The sequence below is a fragment of the Pleurodeles waltl genome, chromosome 3_1 (genome assembly GCF_031143425.1).
Source record: "Pleurodeles waltl isolate 20211129_DDA chromosome 3_1, aPleWal1.hap1.20221129, whole genome shotgun sequence".
NCBI classification, from domain to species: Eukaryota; Metazoa; Chordata; class Amphibia; order Caudata; family Salamandridae; genus Pleurodeles; species Pleurodeles waltl.
This window is the reverse complement of record NC_090440.1, coordinates 73,053,702-73,074,046: the sequence shown is the minus strand read 5'-3', so window position 1 is coordinate 73,074,046 and position 20,345 is coordinate 73,053,702. Positions and strand designations below refer to the sequence as shown.

General features: G+C 45.8%; 1 protein-coding gene across 1 annotated transcript in view; it reads left to right on the top strand.

Annotated features, from left to right (window-relative positions):
• The window catches only part of TRIM44 (tripartite motif containing 44), a 353,973-nt gene that overhangs the window by 135,553 nt on the left and 198,075 nt on the right, over positions 1-20,345 (top strand). The window contains exons 3-4 of the mRNA XM_069221831.1: positions 517-756; positions 19,717-19,739. Coding sequence (XP_069077932.1) covers positions 517-756; positions 19,717-19,739 — 263 coding nt within the window. The remainder of the gene's footprint in view (positions 1-516; positions 757-19,716; positions 19,740-20,345) is intronic.

Here is a 20,345-nt window from a genome sequence, read left to right as displayed (position 1 = left end):
TAGCCTGACTCCACCCCTCTCTGCACAATGCTGGCTCAGCCAGCAGCTGAAAAATAAAACAATAATAAAATATTTTCTCTTAGCCAGAGGGGCGACAGACCTCCGCCCTTGCGGAGGAGCCACAGATGTACGCAGGTTCCACGTTAGATCGCTGATACCATGCACACAAAACAAGACTGCTCTACTTACAAGACTGGACATAACTATGGGTCAATGCAGATGTTTTTTTCTGGCTGTATTAGTACTTGGTGTGACTGAAGTAATACTTAAAAGGAACCTCACGTCAGGCTCAAAGGCTACCCTTAATTCTTTTTGTGTTGCTATACTCAGTGTTTTTCCTCAGTTCATTTGTGTCTGAATCTGAGCAGCTGTAATTATGTTCTTATTCTTTCCCACTCAAATGATTTTTCCCTGCTCCAAATGCTCATATTTACTCACATTAGTCAATAAGATGAGAAGCCCGCCCACCAGAGCCACTAATGACTGCTTTCCGCTTCTTTGCCCATGCATCCACAGGTGAACCGCAGTGAAATGAAGACCTTCATCTCAGAGCAGTTCGAGCACATGCGGTGCCTGGCCAATCAGGAGGAGCGCAGAGCGCTGCACCTGGTGGACCTGCAGGAAGCCATGGAAACCGCGCGAGTGTCCGAGGTGCTGGCCGAGCTCAACGTCCGTATGAAGAAGATCGTGACGGAGATGTCGGAGATCACAAGTCAGCTGAGCGCTTTCAATGACCTGGCTCAGCTCAAGCCTGAGGTAAGAGGGGCAGGAGACTTGCTAAAACCTGATGTAAGTCGCGGAGAACCTGCCTAGACCTCACAAAATATGTACGGGAGATCTCTGTGTATTGCTGCGTGAGCTTTTGTACATAAGACACAGCCAACTTGTGAATGGAGGGGCACCTGGTTTCCAAAAGTGAAAGTAGTCAGTGAGACCTGCTCAGACATGAGGTAAAGAGTGTAGTAGATCAGTTAAGTGGCGGAGATCTCCTAAGCTCATACTTGCATGGGAGGTGCCCAAAATTGAGGTCAGAGGAGTTGAGATCTACCCAAACTTTGAGGTAAGAGGAGAAATGTTCAAACATGAGTCAAAGAGGAAGAAGAGATCTACTCAAACCAAAGTAAGAGGGGCGGAATACCTGGTCAGACCTATGGGAAAGATGTATAGGAATTGTGCTCAAACCCAAGGTAAGACGTACAGGAGACCTGCTCATCCCTAAGGTAAAGAAATGAAGAGACATTCTCAAACCTGAGGTAATCTGGGATGGGAGGCCGGCTCAGGCCTACGGGAATGAGGTATAAAGCCTGCTTAAATATGAGCTAAGACCAGCAAGAGACATGTTTGAACATGAAGTTAGCATTACAGGAGACCCGCTTACACATGAGGTCAAGGTGGACAGGAGTCCTGCTCAAACTTAAGGTAAAGAGGGGCAGGTACCTGCCCGCGCCTGAGGTAAGGATGGACTGGAGACTTGTGAAGTGGGACAGAATATTACTGAAACCTGAGATGATAGGATCAGCATCTCAGCTGAAACCTGAGGTAAAACTCGCAGAAACCCTGATCACACACAAATTAATCCATGCTGGAGCCCTGCTCAGATCTAAGGTAACTCAGTAGTGGATATCTCCTCACATCCGAGGTATAAGGGACATGACTCTGCTCAAACCTCAGGTAAAAAAAAGCAGAATCCTGCTCAAACTTGAAGTTAAAAAAAAGATACCTAACCATGACCTGTCCATATTCAAACATGAAGCAAGTAGGTACTGGACCACAACCTGATCACGTTTAAACCAGAGATAAAATGGCAGGAGGCTGCCACCTGGCCATGTTCACACCAGAGGTAAAAACATAGCAAACCATTGACTCTCCATGATTAGACCTGAAGTAATAAGACAACAAACCAAGACCCGTGTGCGTTCAAACCATGGGAAGGCGGCTTTAGACCATAACTTATTGTAAGTGATTACCAACCAGGCCATGACCTGCCCATGTGTGAATAGGTATCGAGCATGATCTAACTAAGTACAGATCCTACATTAGAAGTAACAGAGCTTTAGCTATCTATGTTCAGAGACCATGAAAGATGTCTCTGCGCATATGTGCATTGCTGGGTCGACATTCCGCTTGTGCATTTTTCTGGTAATACACCTTTTGGATGCCACCGACAATCTAAATTACCTAGTGGTAGCCTATGGATTCTAGCCAATATTGGAGTGTATAGATGCTAGCCAATATTGGAGTGCATGGATGCTAGCCAATATTGGAGTGTATGGCTGAAAGCCAATATTGGAGTGCATGGATGCTAGCCAATACTGGAGTGTATGGCTGAAAGCCAATATTGGAGTGCATGGATGCTAGCCAATATTGGAGTGCATGGATGCTAGCCAGTGTTGGAGTGCATGGATGCTACCCAATATTGGAGTGCATGGATGCTACCCAATATTGGAGTGCATGGATGCTAGCCAATATTGGAGTGTATGGCTGAAAGCCAATATTAGAGTGTATGGATGCTAGCCAATATTGGAGTGTATGGCTGAAAGCCAATATTGGAGTGCATGGATGCTAGCCAATATTGGAGTGCATGGATGCTAGCCAGTGTTGGAGTGCATGGATGCTAGCCAATATTGGAGTGCATGGATGCTAGCCAATATTGGAGTGCATGGATGCTAGCCAATATTGGAGTGCATGGATGCTAGCCAATATTGGAGTGTATGGATGCTAGCTAATATTGGAGTGCAAGGATGCTAGCCAGTATAGGAGTGCATGTATGCTAGTCAATATTGGAGTGCATGGATGCTAGTCAATATTGGAGTGCATGGATGCTAGCCAATATTGGAGTGCATGGATGCTAGCCAATATTGGAGTGCATGGATGCTAGCCAATATTGGAGTGCATGGATGCTAGCCAATATTGGAGTGCATGGCTGATAGACAATATTGGAGTGTATGGCTGATAGACAATATTGGAGTGTATGGCTGATAGACAATATTGGAGTGTATGGATGCTAATCAATATTGGAGTGCATGGATGCTAGCCAATATTGGAGTGCATGGATGCTAGCCAATATTGGAGTGCATGGATGCTAGCCAATATTGGAGTGCATGGATGCTAGCCAATATTGGAGTGCATGGATGCTAGCCAATATTGGAGTGCATGGATGTTAGTCAATATTGGAGTGCATGGATGCTAGTCAATATTGGAGTGCATGGATGCTAGTCAATATTGGAGTGCATGGATGCTAGTCAATATTGGAGTGCATGGATGCTAGTCAATATTGGAGTGCATGGATGCTAGCCAATATTGGAGTGCATGGATGCTAGCCAATATTGGAGTGTATGGCTGATAGACAATATTAGAGTGTAAGGATGCTAGCTTATATTGGAGTGTAAGGATGATAGACAATTTTGGAGTGATATCATTATTTTTAGGGAGTTTGTCTGTATTTCACAGCCTCTGCAGTCTAATGCTGTTCTAAAGCGGCCCCATGTATAGGGTATCTGTGTACTGTATTCTTGATACCACATGCGCCGTCACCCGTTTTGCTTGTTGCAGAAACAAAACACGTAGGGTCTGCTTAGTGATCCAGAGGTGGGCGGCAATGCACTTCAGTGCCCTCTCGACAGGGTTAATCGGAGGCACTACTTCTGATTACTTCTAGTTACTGGTCCACATGGCCACCATGGATGCCAACCACAGTAGTGGGCTCTGTCCAGTCTCCCCAGGTGATGGATCAGTGTTCTGTTGATCTCTAAGAAGTTCCCACCGATAAACAGTATCTGGCTTGTTCATGGATTATTGTTAACCATTTGTAGCCAACAAACAGGTGGCATCCTTGCCTGAGTCAGAAAACATGACCCACAGAATAATCTGTGTCCTCATAAATAATGACCATGGCCAACCCTTACCACAGCTGCTGACTTTCCTTGCAGGAGCCTCTTCTCGGAGCATGGTCAGTGAAATCCTAATGTTGTTGAATTGTTTCTAATGTCTGTCTCCTCTTCATTCAGGGCTCCCTTGACTCTGTCCTAGACATTTTGTATGACACCTTCCAATCTCACTCCATATTTTTTATTTAGAAATCTTATTCTTTAAGTCACTGGTCGACTTTTCCATCCGAGTGCTCGTCACTTCCCACACCTCATTAACTCATAACCCTTGAGTTTCATCATGATTCTAAAGGATGTTTTGGCTCAGGAATCTCGATAACTGACCATTTTTTATTTAATTATGATCCTTGAGGAGCGGTCCTGAGAATCTTCCAAGGTGCCTGTCTGAAGAAGTAAGGGACACCGACGTCTTAAAGCATTTTGTGTGTCCAGATTTCTAAATGCCCTTGTCTGTCGTATCAAACTCTGTTTCAAGCATCCACTGAAGACTGGTACATTCTTAGATGGGCTTCCTCTGTCATCCTGAATCAGATGAAACTTGTGTTTTTTTTCCTCTGCTATCAAACGGAAGCCTTGTGCAGAAATTACAAAAATAAGCTCTTTATATTAAAGTCAAACAGAAGAAAAATGTACTCGTAGCATCACTGATTCCTAGAAATGAGAAGAAGTGGACGGTAGAAGAAGAGGTGGTCTTCGCCTCTGTTCGCTGACTTACATCTGGGACCTTTGCAACCTAACCTTGAATCCCATTTTTCAATCTTTGATTTGAGCAGAACAGCGTAGCCTTAAAATACAAATAGGTGATGCTTTAAAACTTGGCAGGAGGTGCACCCCATCTTGGAGCTAAGTAAACAGAATTTATCGTCATATCAAAAATATATTTGTCATAACTAAAAATCCTTGTTGTGGGTTGCAATATTGGCCACTGTTTCTTCCAAGCAATATTCGCCTCTGCCTTCTTCAGCAGTTCCCATAACCATGCAAAAATGCAGGTGTCTGTCCGTATTCCAGCATGCAGCCTCCCGCCCCTCGCTGTGACAGACAAGTCACCCCTACCTTATAACCCTACTTTATCAATCAATGAATCAATCAATCAGAGTATTTGTAAAGCGCACTACTCGCCCGTGAGGGTCTCAAGGCGCTGAGGGGAGGGGGGGCTGCTACTGCTCGAATAGCCAGGTCTTGAGATGTCTTCTGAAGGTAAGTAGGTCCTGTGTCTGACGCAGGTAGATGGGAAGAGTGTTCCACATCTTGGCAGTGAGGTGGGAGAATGATCTGCTACCGGTGGTCATTGTGTGGATGCGTGGGACGGTGGCGAGGTCGGCAGAGCGAAGCTGTCGGGTCGGGGTGTAGAAGGAGAGCCGTCTGTTACAGTATTCTGGTCCGGTGTTGTGCAGTGCCTTGTGAGCTTAATGTTCTGTGAACATATACCCTTAAAGGCCACACACCTGTCAAGAAGTGCTCCCTTCACGGCATTTTCTTGTGGTTGTCGGGACTTCCTCAAGAAGCCTTAAAATTATATATATTTTTTTTTGTGGAATGTTCTGCCATCAGTTTGACGGGTTCGCTCTGGGCTTTCCTTTCTCCTTCCGGGTGATAGAACATTTCCTGCCAGGCCCTTTCCCCGCTACCTTCTTCCCTTGCTACTGGAAGGGCTGTGTACCACAACTCCCCTCCTTTGCCGTAATCCCCCACAAACGCAGACATCCTTTCTTTCATACCATGCAATTAGGTTGACCGGAATTTTAAAGCTAAAACCCGAGATATTTAACAAAAACAGAAGAAGGACTACAATTTTGCTTCAACTGAGCGCACAGAATGACAGCGCTCCTCAGCGTAATTACAGCAGAGCCACTAAGAACATCAATAAAATGCATTTTTTCGAACCGGTATTACGCCTGTTAATTAACTTGCTTTGTTATAACAGATGCTACTTCTCCCTACTTCGCAAAACATAAAAAGGCCACACTCCCCTTTTTTTAGTGGACCATCTCTAAAAACAGGGATATAAACTATATTTCCCGGAATATACCGGACAGCTGGTATTAAAAAAATAAATTAAAAAAATAAAGCGGAACTGTCCCGGCAAATCCAGGCGCCTGCTCACCCTTCATGCAGTGCACCTTCCCTTTTATCTGGCAATTCATCCTCCTGTGTCTGGTTTTAATACCGTCCATCCTTCTAAAACACAACATGTCTGCACAGACTTTTAAAAAGTCACCCTCTTTAAAGATCTGTATAACCCTACAATTTATTTTTCTCGTTACACTATTGGCATGACCTATAAACATCTGGCCTGGCTCTTATTTGAGGGCAAAAGAAAAAAGAAGGTGAAAAGAATATAAGTTTGTAAACTTAAACCTCCATGAATACAACTTCTGGATGCTGGTTCGTAGCTCATTATGGCCACTAAGCCATTGCTACAAAGTATGGTAACTTGTGACCTGCAGGGAACACCAGGGACTCTGTAAGTTTAGAAGTAGCTAATTAAGCCATCTACATACAGCACACATCGTGACCTGCATATTACATCCCATAATAGCAGCAGGCACATTAAAGAAAAAATGAAGAAAATCTTATGACATTTCACTTAAAGAAGATTATAGGAAGGCTATTAGACGATTTCATGCGGAAATTAAAGTTGCGCAAAGTGCTTCTTATGCGGATAAAGTAGAAAAAAGTTCTAACTCCCCTAAAGAAATGTTTCTTTTATTAAGATAAATTACCACCCCCATGCACAAACAGATGCTGTAGAAGCCTCTCATAAACACAGTAATGACCTAGGCCTATTCATCCAGAAAAAAATCTCAGACATTTATTCAGTCTTCTCGACAGGCACCCATAGTCCCCAAGCTGTAGGTGATCAATTCTCTAATGGCCCTGTGAGGTTCGCACAGATCCCGTCCCTGTCTCTGGAAACGGTCTCAGCTCTGCTGAGTACCCTTAAATCGAGGTCTCCCTTTGACCCTGCACCCCCATCAATTTTAGGACTGAGGTAATCAGCAATAGTCCCTGTTTTGACAGACTTGCTGAATATGTCACTGTCAAGTAGCATCATCCCTCCTCAGTGGAAACATGCGAATGTGAAGCCCCTGCTTAAGAAAGCCAACCTAGATCCATCCACATTTAACAACTTTAGACCTATCTCTTTGCTGCCAGCCCTTGCTAAGACACTTGAAAAACATGTGACCACTCATCTTTCCTCCTTCCTGGAAAATAATAACATTCTCCATCCCTCTCAGAAGGCCTTTAGACCCTTTCACAGCACGGAGTCAGCTTTAATTGGAGTTACGGAGGAAGTCAGGAAGCGCCTAGATCAGGGACTGGTTTCGGCAATTGTGCTTCTTGAACTCACTGCCGCCTTCGATACTGTCGATCATAGCATTTTACTGCATAGAATAAGGGAAAGCGGAGTCACTGGGAACGCTTTAAGTTGGTTTACCTCGTTTTTAGAAGCAAGATCATTCCAACTACTCGATCGCTCCTTCTTTTCTAACTATTTCAAGAGCAGCTGGGGAGTGCCACAGGGCTCCTCTCTCAGCCCTACATTATTCAATATCTACATGTCACCACTGGCAAAAGTAGTGGAACCATACATTCTTTCCCTAGTGTCATATGCAGATGACACCCAGCTGGTGGCATCCTTCTCCACCGATCAGAACTCAGTTAACTCATTACTCACGCCTTGTTTACAGGCAGTATCTAAACGGATGTCTGACCGTAAGCTCAAGCTGAACGGAGACAAGACAGAGGTCATGATCTTGGGTCACCATGCTAAACCAAATCTAATCTCCCCAGTTCCACATTCATTAGGAGATCTTCCTCGGCCCAAGGAACACATCAAGAGTCTTGGAGTAAGGCTTGATCCATGGCTGACCATGGATCATCAGGCGAAGAAAATATCCTCAACCTGTTTTGCGATATTCAGACTTCTACGAAAGGTGTTTAAAATACTCTCGCCTATCGCTCAGAGACTTTATACCGGCACTTACTATCTCACGTCTTGACTATGGAAACGTCCTGTTTCTTGGTGCTTCAAAATGTGTCATAAAGAAATTACAGGTGGTGCAGAATACAGCTGCCCGCCTTCTCTTCAAAATACCCAGGCATGAATCGGCCAAGTCAGCTCCCTCGACTGCATTGACTCCCTTTAGAGCAACGCATAACATTAAAAACATTATGCTACATTCACAGAGCTCTCCACGCCAAAGGTCCGCCGCTTTTGCGAGCTCTGGCCTCCTTCTATAAGCCTGTCAGACATCTTAGGTCATCTTCGGTCGCCTTAGCTGTAATTCCCTCAATAAAAAAGGCCAAATGGGGACGTGGATCTTTGTCCTATTTGGTGGCAAATTGTGGAATTCCCTACCATTACCCCTACGACATACTAGCCACGAACTTTCTTTTCGGAAGCTACTAAAAACATGTTTATTCTAATCTCAGTCCCTAAAGCAGTGTTTTTAAAGATTTCTGCATAGCGCTGGGAGGCCTCTGGGTAGCCAAGCGCTTTATACATTTTCTTTATAACATAACATTAACACCGGTATAAGGCAAAATTACAGGGGTCCTCTGTAGAGTGTGGCAAGGGAACCCTGCACCTGAATGTTACAGATATTTATAGGCCTAGGTGACGAGTCCCTTCAAAGGGAAGGACACCCCTGCACAGCAGATGTTGGAGGGGACCTGCGTTATGGCTATGCACAGTAACCATCTATACCAGTGGCTTCCAACCTGTTGTCCAGGGACCCCTTGGAGTCCACAAAGCCTTCTCAGGGGGTCCTCGACTTCTTAGAAAATTAAATATGATTAACAGGTTAGGTCTCCAGCTTCCAGTACTGACTCAGTGGGGGGTCCCCAGATTCCAATAATGATTCAGTGGGGGTCCTGGGATACAGTAATGATAATTTGGGGGTCCACAGAAGTCAAAAGGTGTGGAACCACTGGTCCATACTATTTCATGATGATCTATTTCATGATGAGTGAGGCCTGTGACTAGACGCACAGATCTCTCCCATGCAAGTGCCTGAACCGCTTGAGGTAACTTACTGCTAATATACTGTCAGTCTTGCTGAGAACATAAAAGATCTGTGCAGCAGGTGTCTTAATCCGATAACATGTTTTAAGTCTGTTTGGGACCCAGTAAGTAATTCAGAACAGATTTAAAACTAAATAGTGCAGAACAGATATAAAATGCTGGAGAAGGAAGTCAGTAGGACTGTCCCTAGTCCACCAATGTCTAGTAAAGACCCACTTCATCTCCAGTCACAAATAATTTAGAAAAAAAGTGACAACTTCAAATTCTTTTAGAAAATGGCTGAAACTTATTTTTTTGTGTCAAACTACCATTGCAACTTGCAGTAGTGTAATCTGGTACTAAAATTGCAATGTTCGCCAATTTTAGGTGGATTGATGTGCACGTCAGGAACATTTTCCTAAGTATTTCCTAAGCTATACTTACTGTACTCTGTGTCATCAACTTGATGAGTAAGGCGCTGAATGCTACATATTTGTAGGAACTGCACAGTGCAGTTTTTAGACCAGGAGCATGCCCAGAATCCCTTGCTGTACTCCCTTGAGTTAGTCTGAGGTGTGTGGGATGGAGAGCACATTTTGTTTCCTCATCCAAGTAAAACAGTGGCGGGAATCCTAAAAGCTCCCTCTTCTCCTAGCAGGCAGTATCGCAAGCGCCAAATTCTGACTACTCATCACATAACAAATTGTCCCTATGTCTGTGCATCTGTCTGCTGAAAGCAAAGGTAGCTGGAGTGTAGCGTGTGCTTGAAGGACCACGCGGTACACGTGCCATGCTCCCTTCACAGAACGGCCAGGTAAACGTTGGGTGAAGTATTGATCTTCCATGTATCGTTTCCTTCAGCGCTTGGTTCTGAGGGATTACTAAGCATGTCTGTAATGGGTTATAGTGGTTGCTGGAAGGCTTGCTACATGCGTTCGCTTGCTCTCCGTACGGGTTCGCGGAGCCGAACACACTGCGGAAAGATATGATTATTCAGACAGGACTCTGGTTTATTTTAATATTGTGCGCTATTCTGGTGCTCCTGCTGCTCCAGGTACCCACTCAGGACACTTGAGTGACAGAACTCTAGGAGGCTCGTGTGCATTACCAATCATGCACTACTTGATACTGAAGATGCTCGGAACGCGTACGTAAAGATCTGAGCAGGAGTTTAGCTTATCAGGCCTAATCTGACATGTGACTGACTCTTCTAGCCCTACCCGCCTTCCCATTAGCCCCAGTATGGTTCTTGTCTGGCTGGAACTTCATGGGCACTTCTCACATTTTTAGCTGTGTCCTAGAAAGCACTTTCAGCAGTATCACTAGCCCCACGTTTAAAAAAAAAAAAAAAATATCACAATAAAATATTTTTTATTTAAAAAAAGTTTTAGCTAGCGCGAACAAGACCCTTTCGGGTGGCAGATTGCTTCACAATAATAACAGAAGGATGTAATGACAGAAATGATATGCTATATACATAAAAGTGGAGTAGGTCATACGGTAAAGGTTACTTGAGCAGATTATAAAGTCAAAGTAGTGGGAGGAACAGAACAGGCAATGATAGTCTTACCAGATGCAGGCATGGGTGGAGTCTTACCAGATGCTGGCATAGGTAGAGTCTTACCAGATCCTGCCATGGGTGGAGTCTTACCAGATGCGGGCATGGGTGGAGTCCGAAAAATGTCGGGCGGTATGTGCATAGTTAGGCTATGGACAGCAAGTAAATAAACAGAAAATATATAATAAAATACATACACATTAAAACATAGGTGGCCTTTGGGTCAATCTGTCTTCATCCATTTGTCTGTTCAGCTGTCATTCACAGTTTCCTTCTGCCCTCCACAGCATACATGGGGAAATGGTTCAGCCCACTCCAGCCATTGGCTCTCATACACTGTGAACGATGGCATTTTTTCTGATGACGTATACATCCGCCAAAAACCAAGTGCAAGCACACGAAGGTCATACCTATTGGCTTTGCCAATGCTTATTACATATTATGATTAGGAAGATTCATTGTACGTGGTTGGCAGTAATAATATTACGTGAGAAACAACTGCATTTCACAATTCCTTAAGTTTCATTACCACCCTATATTGAATGATGATATTGGCGCAGCCAATCACAGCGCTTCGAGCGTCTCACTGACCACTGTTGACTTCACTTTAGATTCGGTGCCTGGGACATGAAACTGACCTAGCCAATGGGTGTGCGTTGACTTGTGCTGTTGTTGGGCGAGATTTGGGGCGCAGGTGCTAGTACTTTCACTGCCACGTTCTTTTGGGTGTTAACAGTTGTTAATTGCCCTTCTCCTTTTTATGCTACTTGCCCTCAGCTTAGTCCCAAAACCGAATGGTGAGTAATTCATAAAGGTTTATGTATTGCGGGACCACAGCATAGAAAAGATGGTGGGTGTGATGGTAACATTTAGTACTAATTCTGCCACTTAGGAAGTAAGAAATACTAAGAAATTGGATAGGTGCCAATTTTAATATAAGAAAAGCCAAAGAGCTACTCTGTTCAGGGATCTTCGAAAATGTTGATTCTATTTTTACTCCTCCTAAAGTCAGCTCGCAGAGAAACAGGAAAGATTACTTCCTTCGTTTATGCCCATCCTACCTACGCTCTTATTCACTGTCCCCAGGCGTTGCACCTCACCTGCTCTGCAGCCGAGGTGGGTAGAGGCCAGTGTTTTGCTTCTCAGGGAGGTGATCCGGCCTCCACACCTTCATGGAGCAAGCCGGCCCCTTTCTCAAAACATTTAGATCAGTGGTTCCCACCCTGTGGTCTGGGGACCCCTGGGGGTCCACAATGCCTCCTCAGGGGGTCCGTGACTTCTTAGAAAATTAAATAATATTAACAGATTAGGTCCCCAGCTTTCAGTAATGACTCAGTGGGGGGGGGGGGGTCTCCGAATTCGAATTATGATTCAGTGGGGGTCCCGGGTTCAAGTAATGATAACGTGGGGGTCCACAGAAGTCAAAAGTTTGGGAAACACTGATTTAGATGCACCAATTCCTGATGATCGTCATACAAAATCTGAAACTAAACCATTCACAAAACAGTACTCGACATCAACACATAAAAATGTATTATTAAGGTGAACATGCCCTAAAAATGGTTGACAGACCAATTAAGAATGAAAGCTGATATTTAGAACAACATGAAATAACAAGAGCAACTGGCCAAAAAAAAAAAAAAAAACAATGGGAATGGACCAGCCCAGCTGTAGAAACCTCAGGTTGTGGAATTTGTAACATTTCTGCCCATCTTTGAAGTGTCCCTTAATAACAGAATCTGACACTGGGTTAGTCGTAGAACAACCACCTGAGAGGCGCTCCAACAGGGCATGTGATGGGGCAGGTTTGGGGGGCGGTGGGGTGGGCATGCAAAAACTAGAGGTGGCAAGCCACTGAAGGCTCCAACCAGATGTCTGGCTCTGGTTCGGCTCGAGGTTCTCTGGGACTCTTGAGCCAAAAGCGAGCCGAGCCTAGAAGTCAATGCTTCTGCTGGGTGGAGAAGCCAAGAGAGAGAAGTGCAGAGGATAATGGAGACATAGTGGAGCAGTGGGAGCGACTGCGAAAGAGAGACATTGGAGAAATTGAGGAGGGAGAAAACAAGGGGGTGAAAAGAGGCTTAAAGTGGAGCCAGAAGGCGACTCAGGAGAGAGAAGTAGGGGAAAAACAGAGATTTCCGTGGATGGAAGGAGCGAAAAAGAGAAAGCCGATGTAGGTAGCGCCACGAAGTGAGAATGAGTGGAAGTGAAAGTATTTGCACAATATCTTTTTTTTTTTTTTTTAGCTAGGTTGGCTCGTTTTGGCGCTTAGAGCCAATCTGGACTCCTGTTTCGACTCTGCCTCAACTCTTCACATGTTTTCTCTGGCTTGCCCACTGTCACAAACTGTTCGTAAATTCTACATAGTTGCAACTTTGTTGGTACAATTAAACATTTTGCATGATTTTTTTCCTCTGTGGAGTTGCATGTAAATGTAATCATGAAGTTATCCTGTGTGTTTCCATGATTGGAAAGGGTTCGCAACATCCCCAGGTTCCAAGCTAGTCCAGCAGGAAGTGTTTCTCTGTTGGGGAAAAATATTATTCCCTCGAGAGAAAACAAACAGCCTTAGTTCAGTAGACTGAATGGGGGCTGAGGTTCATAGACACCTGATTTCATAGATTAAATTTCTTGCTTACACCTGGAGTGGGGGTGGATTTAATGCATCCCAACAAGTGGGGAATGAATGCAAATAAGAGGAGCTGACAATGTGTATATTTCTAACTTTTTTCAAAATGTTTGTGAATCAGCACCTATGTTTGGATACTTTTTTCCTCAGTTAAATAAGAAATTGCTGAGGTGTAGCATTGCTTGCGCTTTAAATGACCTTTATTTCGTCAACTCCATCATATATCTTTATGTTAATGCCCTTCGACAAAGGTATATGTAATTTTTGGGTACTCCAATGAAAAGGTCTTAAGTTGAAGAATATTCAGAATTTCAACTAGACTAACATGGCTTCAGAACATCTTTTACAAATATTCTACTAGGATATTCATTTCCCCAAAACTTCCATGAAACTTCTGCAGCAACCCCCGGAGATTTAAAAAAAAACAAGAAAATGGAAACAGTATAGCACAGGCAGCCATTTTCAGCATGCTTGGCTCTGCAGGGTCGCGCGGGTTGTCAGCTTTCCCCCTCGTGGTATGGTATTTCACAGCCTCGACTGTAATGAGATGCGGCGTGCTCGCACGGCCAATTACTGTTTGAAATTTGTGTGCCTTAATATACTCCATCTCCAGTGGGAAGCCGCTGCCTAATCATCAGCATAAAGTAAACATTAGCGGTGAAGAATGAATCCGCAGATTCTCATCTGCTAGTTGGACGGGGAGGTTAGGGGCGAGCGGAGGGATTCGCAAAGACCTCATTATAGTTTGCATTGCCTGTTTAATTAGAAGAGACCAGCTGAGATGAGCGGCAATGCTGACCCAGCTTTGCTCGGCTGATGTTAATAAAGTGCAGCGTCTTCACCCGGGGGAAGAACCTTGCGTGAGCTGGAGGGTCTGAAAGACGTGGCCACCTGGAAAAGAGGGAAAATTGGATCTTTGCGAAAACCATCGTGTGTATGTGGATGGTGGAGGCTTCTGAACCTGCCTTGGCTTTCACAAAATGCATCTAAGTAGTTGATCTTGAGAAGACTCAATGGAGGGAGTAATTTCCTGCGGGCAGGGGGTGGTGGTGAGATCCACTCCATAGATGCACCGTAGTTGTGGAATTGAAGATCATCAGCCAAGATGCCGTTTGAAGTTTCGGTCCTCGAGAGTGGTATTAAGATGGCTACAGTAAGGTGGTTCCTCGTTTGCCACTTTGATTACTGAGGGCTCTATGGAAGGTGTTGCCATATCATAAATAACACTTCTATTTTCAAGTTTGATTTCCTTGAAATGATGGGATTCGTGAAATTCCTTGCCTAAACCTGGTCAGTGATAAGGCTACCAGCGTAAAAAGCTCCCTAACACCAACTCTGGCCCTGAGCATGGAATGAAGTGACTGCATTGGAATCAATTGACCTTCCGTGGGAGGTCATCCGTCCTATTTCCTGTTTTTGGCCTAATGACAGTAGCTAAAATAAATATTCAACGTTACAACAAAAATGAAAATGTTGAAAGTGAGCCTGTAGGGCAACACATGTGCCTAGCCTTTAACCAGGTGCAACAATTGTTCCGCTTATGGCATGAGTGCTTGGAGACCCCCCCCCCACACAAGAGTGTGTGGGAGTTCACGCAAGCGGGTCTAGATGAGATATGATTTTGTTGACTTCATGAGAGGCAATGGGAGCCGGTAGGCATTTGAGCATTAATCAGAAATGTATCATGAATTGTTTGCCCAAATGCGGAGTAGATTGGCAGTGATGAAGCATGTGCTGTGCAGGGCTTTCTATCCCGTAAATGATGATGCGGCGTGATTATATAAACTTGACGCAACTCCAAATTCTCGAAATTACGAGAATCACACCAGTATAATTTACATTTTTCCTAGTTATGGTAAACTAGGCTATTCACTGGCAAGGAGATGCTGAGATGCTAGGATTCACACTCCTTGGTGAAGTGAGCCGGGCGGCTGTAGATTCTAGGTAGTTAGCAACTTAACCACTTGTCTGCCTCAGGTTCAAGTTTGGGTTTGAGGGCACTGCAGTTAACAAGAATCTACTAACAATTCAGGGCGTGGGAGGCAGCTAGAATACCATGGTTTATCTGAGAAAATCTACAAAACTTTCAGGCATGATGTTGAAACCTCTAGCCTACCTGGCAGAGCATCTGGCAAACTTTGGAGGTCACTGCAACATCAGAAGCCAAGATCTCGACTGAATGTAGCTACAGGGTAGAAGAAAGAGAAAACATAGACAACCATACGCAGCTGGTTGAATCAGAAATGGGATTTAAAATCGATGTTAGCACCTCCTTCTCGAGCATGAACACTGAGCTGTTGTTGCCTCTCTCCTGCCTCCACAGATAGCAGTGGGCTGTTTCTGATGTCTTCTAATAGCAGCTGTTTCAACAGATACGGCCCTTCCTCAGCCCATCCATTCAGATATCTTCTCTGTACATAATATATAAAATTAAAAAAGCATCCTTTCAACCAGCTTTGTAATTGGACAGAAATAATATGTTATTAGGTGGATGTGAACAATGTGCACAGCCTTTGTGCAGTCACTCACAGTGAAGGAACCCAGTGGGTAAAGTAGGCTGACACAATGGTCCATGCTGTCTGCTCTGGTGGGCGGAAGCAAAATATGAGTGACAGTTCAGCCAGCAAGTGGATGAAACCCTTTGATCACAAGCCCCTCTTTGTGTGTATATTATGTGTGATTGTTGGGGGAAATAATAGTTTGTCAAACCAGCTGAAGCTCTCAAAGGAAATGGTTCCCAAAACACCCACTGCGGGTTCGTGATTTCTCTTTGACAGCTTTATTGTGCCCACCTTAGTGGTGCAATTCACATGGGGTAGGTTACTCCAAAATTGTGCATCCTCAATATAGTGGACTCCTTATACAGAGTTATAGCTTCACAATTGTGATGGCACAGGCAGCCTGCAATGCAGACATTATTCACATCTTTCACACCAACACTGAGATGGGCAGACAAGAACACTGGGGCACTTAGATGCAGGCACTGGTGGGCAGAAGCAGGCCCTGGGGCAGGAATACACTGACATATGGGCTGAGATAGAAAGATGTAGGTTCTAGGTCAGGCAGGCGGGCGCAGATACCTCCTGATGGAACCCCACTGACTCCTCCTGCCACACTGCATGCAGACTGATCGCAACCAACACCCGCGCTTACCTTGCAGACAAGCTCACCCTTTCTAGTGGTTCTCTGCACACCCACAGCCGGACACCATCAACTGCAGACTAAGGAGTGTAAAAAAGCAAAAACATGGAAGCAAGCCTTATCCATCTGTTCACCGAGGGTCTGGAACACCATCCTCTTATCCATCATGACTGCCCCAGCGCTGCTCCAGTTTAGGAAAGATTTGAGGACTCACCCTTTTAAAGAACACTGCATCACAATGCATTAACCATCCGCAACCTACTCATTGAGTTCATGCTTGTCTTTGACCCTGCAAAGCACTCTGTAGACTTTTGGGTAGGTTTGCGCTATAGAAATATCATATACATACATACTGGGGTGGGCAGATGCATACACTTGAATGAGCAGATGCAGACACTGAGGTGGATGCAAGGACGGGCAGATGATCGGATGGGCCATGGTGGATGCTGGGATGGGCAGTTGTAGATGTTGGAAGGGGCAGATTGAAACACTGGTGCAAGCAGGTGCAAACACTGGTGCAGGTAGGCACAGACACTGGTGCAAGCAGGCGCAGACACTGGTGCAGGCAGGCGCAGACACTGGTGCAGGCAGGCGCAGACACTGGTGCAGGCAGGCGCAGACACTGGTGCAGGCACAGACACTGGTGCAGGCAGGCGCAGACACTGGTGCAGGCAGGCGCAGACACTGGTGCAGGCAGGCGCAGACACTGGTGCAGGCAGGCACAGACACTGGTGCAAGCAGGCACAGATACTGATGCAGGCAGGCGCAGACACTGGTGCAGGTAGGCGCAGACACTGGTGCAAGCAGGTGCAAACACTGGTGCAGGCAGGTGCAGACACTGGTGCAAGCAGGTGCAAACACTGGTGCAGGCAGGCACAGATACTGCTGCAGACAGGTGCAAACACTGGTGCAGGCAGGGACAGACACTGGTGCAGGCAGGCACAGACACTGGTGCAAGCAGGCGCAAACACTGGTGCAGGCAGGCGCAGACACTGGTGCAGGCAGGCGCAGATACTGGTGCAAGCAGGCGCAAACACTGGTGCAGGCAGGCGCACACACTGGTGCAGGCAGGCGCAGACACTGGTGCAGGCAGGCGCAGACACTGGTGCAGGCAGGCGCAGACACTCGTGCAGGCAGACACTCGTGCAGGCAGGTGCAGACACTGGTGCAAGCAGGTGCAAACACTGGTGCAAGCAGGCGCAGACACTGGTGCAGGCAGGTGCAAACACTGGTGCAGGCAGGCACAGATACTGCTGCAGGCAGGCGCAGACACTGGTGCAGGTAGGCGCAGACACTGGTGCAAGCAGGCGCAAACACTGGTGCAGGCAGGCGCAAACACTGGTGCAGGCAGGCGCAGATACTGCTGCAGGCAGGCGCAGACACTGGTGCAGGTAGGCGCAGACACTGGTGCAAGCAGGCGCAAACACTGGTGCAGGCAGGCGCAGATACTGGTGCAGGTAGGCACAGACACTCGTGCAGGCAGGCGCAGACACTCGTGCAGGCAGGCGCAGACACTCGTGCAGGCAGGCGCAGACACTGGTGCAGGCAGGTGCAAACACTGGTGCAGGCAGGTGCAAACACTGGTGCAGGCAGGCACAGACACTCGTGCAGGGTGACACTCGTGCAGGGTGACACACACACACAGTTTAGGATGATGCAGACAGTCAGGCAGGAAGACATTGGGAAAGGCTGATGCTTAAATGGGTGGACATTAGGCCAGACAGGTGCTGGAATAGGTGGACACTGGGGTGGGCAGAAGCAGATGCTGGGGCAGGCAGAACTAGACACTGGGGCGACCCGAAGCAAACACTGTAACAGGCAGTCACAGTTACTGGGGCAGACCAACGCACAGGGGCATAGCTTAGTCAGTGCAATTTGTGGGTGGGGGTCTGAATCTCAAATTTCCCAACTAAAAAGTAAGTGGCCAGCAAGGTGAATGAGTGAAGTGACCAAGGTTAGAGATGGGCTGTTCCCATGAAGAGCAGGGTCAGTACTGATCTGCATCAGGTGGGCCTCTGGGACTGAGTTAAAGTTTGACATACAGCTACTCCATTGCAACGGTGACTGAGTACCCTGTCGCCAGACGCAAGGTCCTCCTGCCCAATTAGAGTTTGGCAGACGCAAATTATACGATGATGGAGTAAAATTGACTTTGTTGGTGTAAAACTTAATCCAAGTACCAGATAGAGTAAGTTCCGTCTGAGATAAGCGCTATTTAGAGTGGACAATTGAATGGCTGTTCTTTAATGGCCCTTACCGCCAAGTATAGCCTGGCTGCCAGTGACAGTAGAAAGAAAAGAAAAATGAACCCCACACCATGGGAAGTCATGTTTAAAAAAAAAAAAAAAAAAAACTCCCACTTTGGAAGTTTGTTTTTAGAAAAATAAAATACTTCGAAAACTTTGAAGGCCAGCTGTCATATTTGATGAAGCCGTCTGACAAACGTTTCTTACATTGACAGGAACCACGGTGGCAGCAGTTCCTGCCAATGTTAGAGATGTCCACGGAGCTGGGAGACCTCTCTAAATTTGGTGGGTGAAGTAAAGGGAGTTGCGTTGCTTGTTTAAGTTCCTGATCAGATCAACAAACAAGTGAAAACCTTAGTGAAATCAGGATGACAGGAAAAACCGAGACAAACAAGGCAGACCCGACTCGGGACCCTCAGACCCAACTTCCAAGCCAATAGGGCATTTATTTTGGAGGCATCACATCCCAAACACCCGCTCCCCGCCCCTCCCATCACTAGGAAATGCAGACACTGGAATGAGAAGACATTTACAAAGACAGTGAAACTGGAGGACACAAAAACTAAGACCGACACCGGATCAGGAAGCCATGTAGACAGACATTGAGACAGATGCACAGAAACAAACAGGGAGACACGGACACTGAGACGGGCATCCTTGGGAACAGATAGACAGCCACTGGGACAGACAGACATGGACAGTGGAAGATGTGAACATGGATGTAGAACCTTAAACACAGGCCTGGACCAGGAGGCGCAGACTGAGGGTCAGGGAGACAGACACACTGAGACGTGGATACATCAACGCGGACCCAGGGACAAGAGTCTGTGACGTACGGACACATGATCAGAACCTAAACTGCAGCACAACCACCACTCAGCAAACTAACCTAATAAAGACGTCCTTAGCACCTATTGCGCACGCGCGAGCTAAAGGCACCATTGACAGACTGCAGTCAAGCACGTGTTCCATATACTAAAGGTCTGTCGCAATCCCTGAGCCTCGACCAGTTCGGAGTCCAAGTCCTGGCTCATCCTTTTAGCTTGGATACTCAGTGATCTTGGGCGTTTCTACTGAGTGAGAGTTTAAATTGGTTATCATGGCTGCTTACGGCCCCAGGAACATTAAAAAGTGTCAGTTTTAGTTGATGGGGTTTCTATGCGCCCTTGCGTTGAGGAGCTTGTGTACCTCGCTGCCTGTGATTGTGACACTGTGATTTTATTTTTCTCTCTCTCTCCTTCTTACAGGATACTGAACAAGAAGTGCCCAGGTAAGTGGTCAGTACTCCTTTGCTTGGTTTCCAAATCTCCTTTAATGTATAAAGTTAGCTGGCGAGGAGCTCGCTTTTTGAAAACCCAAATGTGACACTTTCCATTGGTACTTAAGTTGTTATTTTTCGGAGTTTTTTTTTTGGTACTGTCTTTCTATTCTCTGATACTATAATCCTGCACATCAAATTATTGATGCCATACGTTTCCCCCCCCCCCCTGTGTGCATCATTACTGGTGCGTGTGCCTGGAATGAGACATAGCATGCATAATCCGATGTTCACAATTCAATTACTACTTTTTTGGGGTGGGGGATGGGGCTTGTAAGCCCTTTCTGTTTGTTTCTTCCACTTACACATTTCGCCAGGTTTTTTGTATGCCCTCATTCACATATGCACCGCATAGTTTTGTCAATGTATTCTCTCCTTTTGTTACTTGAAACTAACATAATCCTATATTTAAAGAATAATATATCTTTGTGTCACGTCTTTGTCCTTACGTAGCATTAAATAACAAACAGATTCGAATAGCTTAATGGGCAACAGACCAGCTGGAAAGTTAATGTAGACAGAACTTTCCAACTCTCTCTGCGCACCATGTGAGTGGCT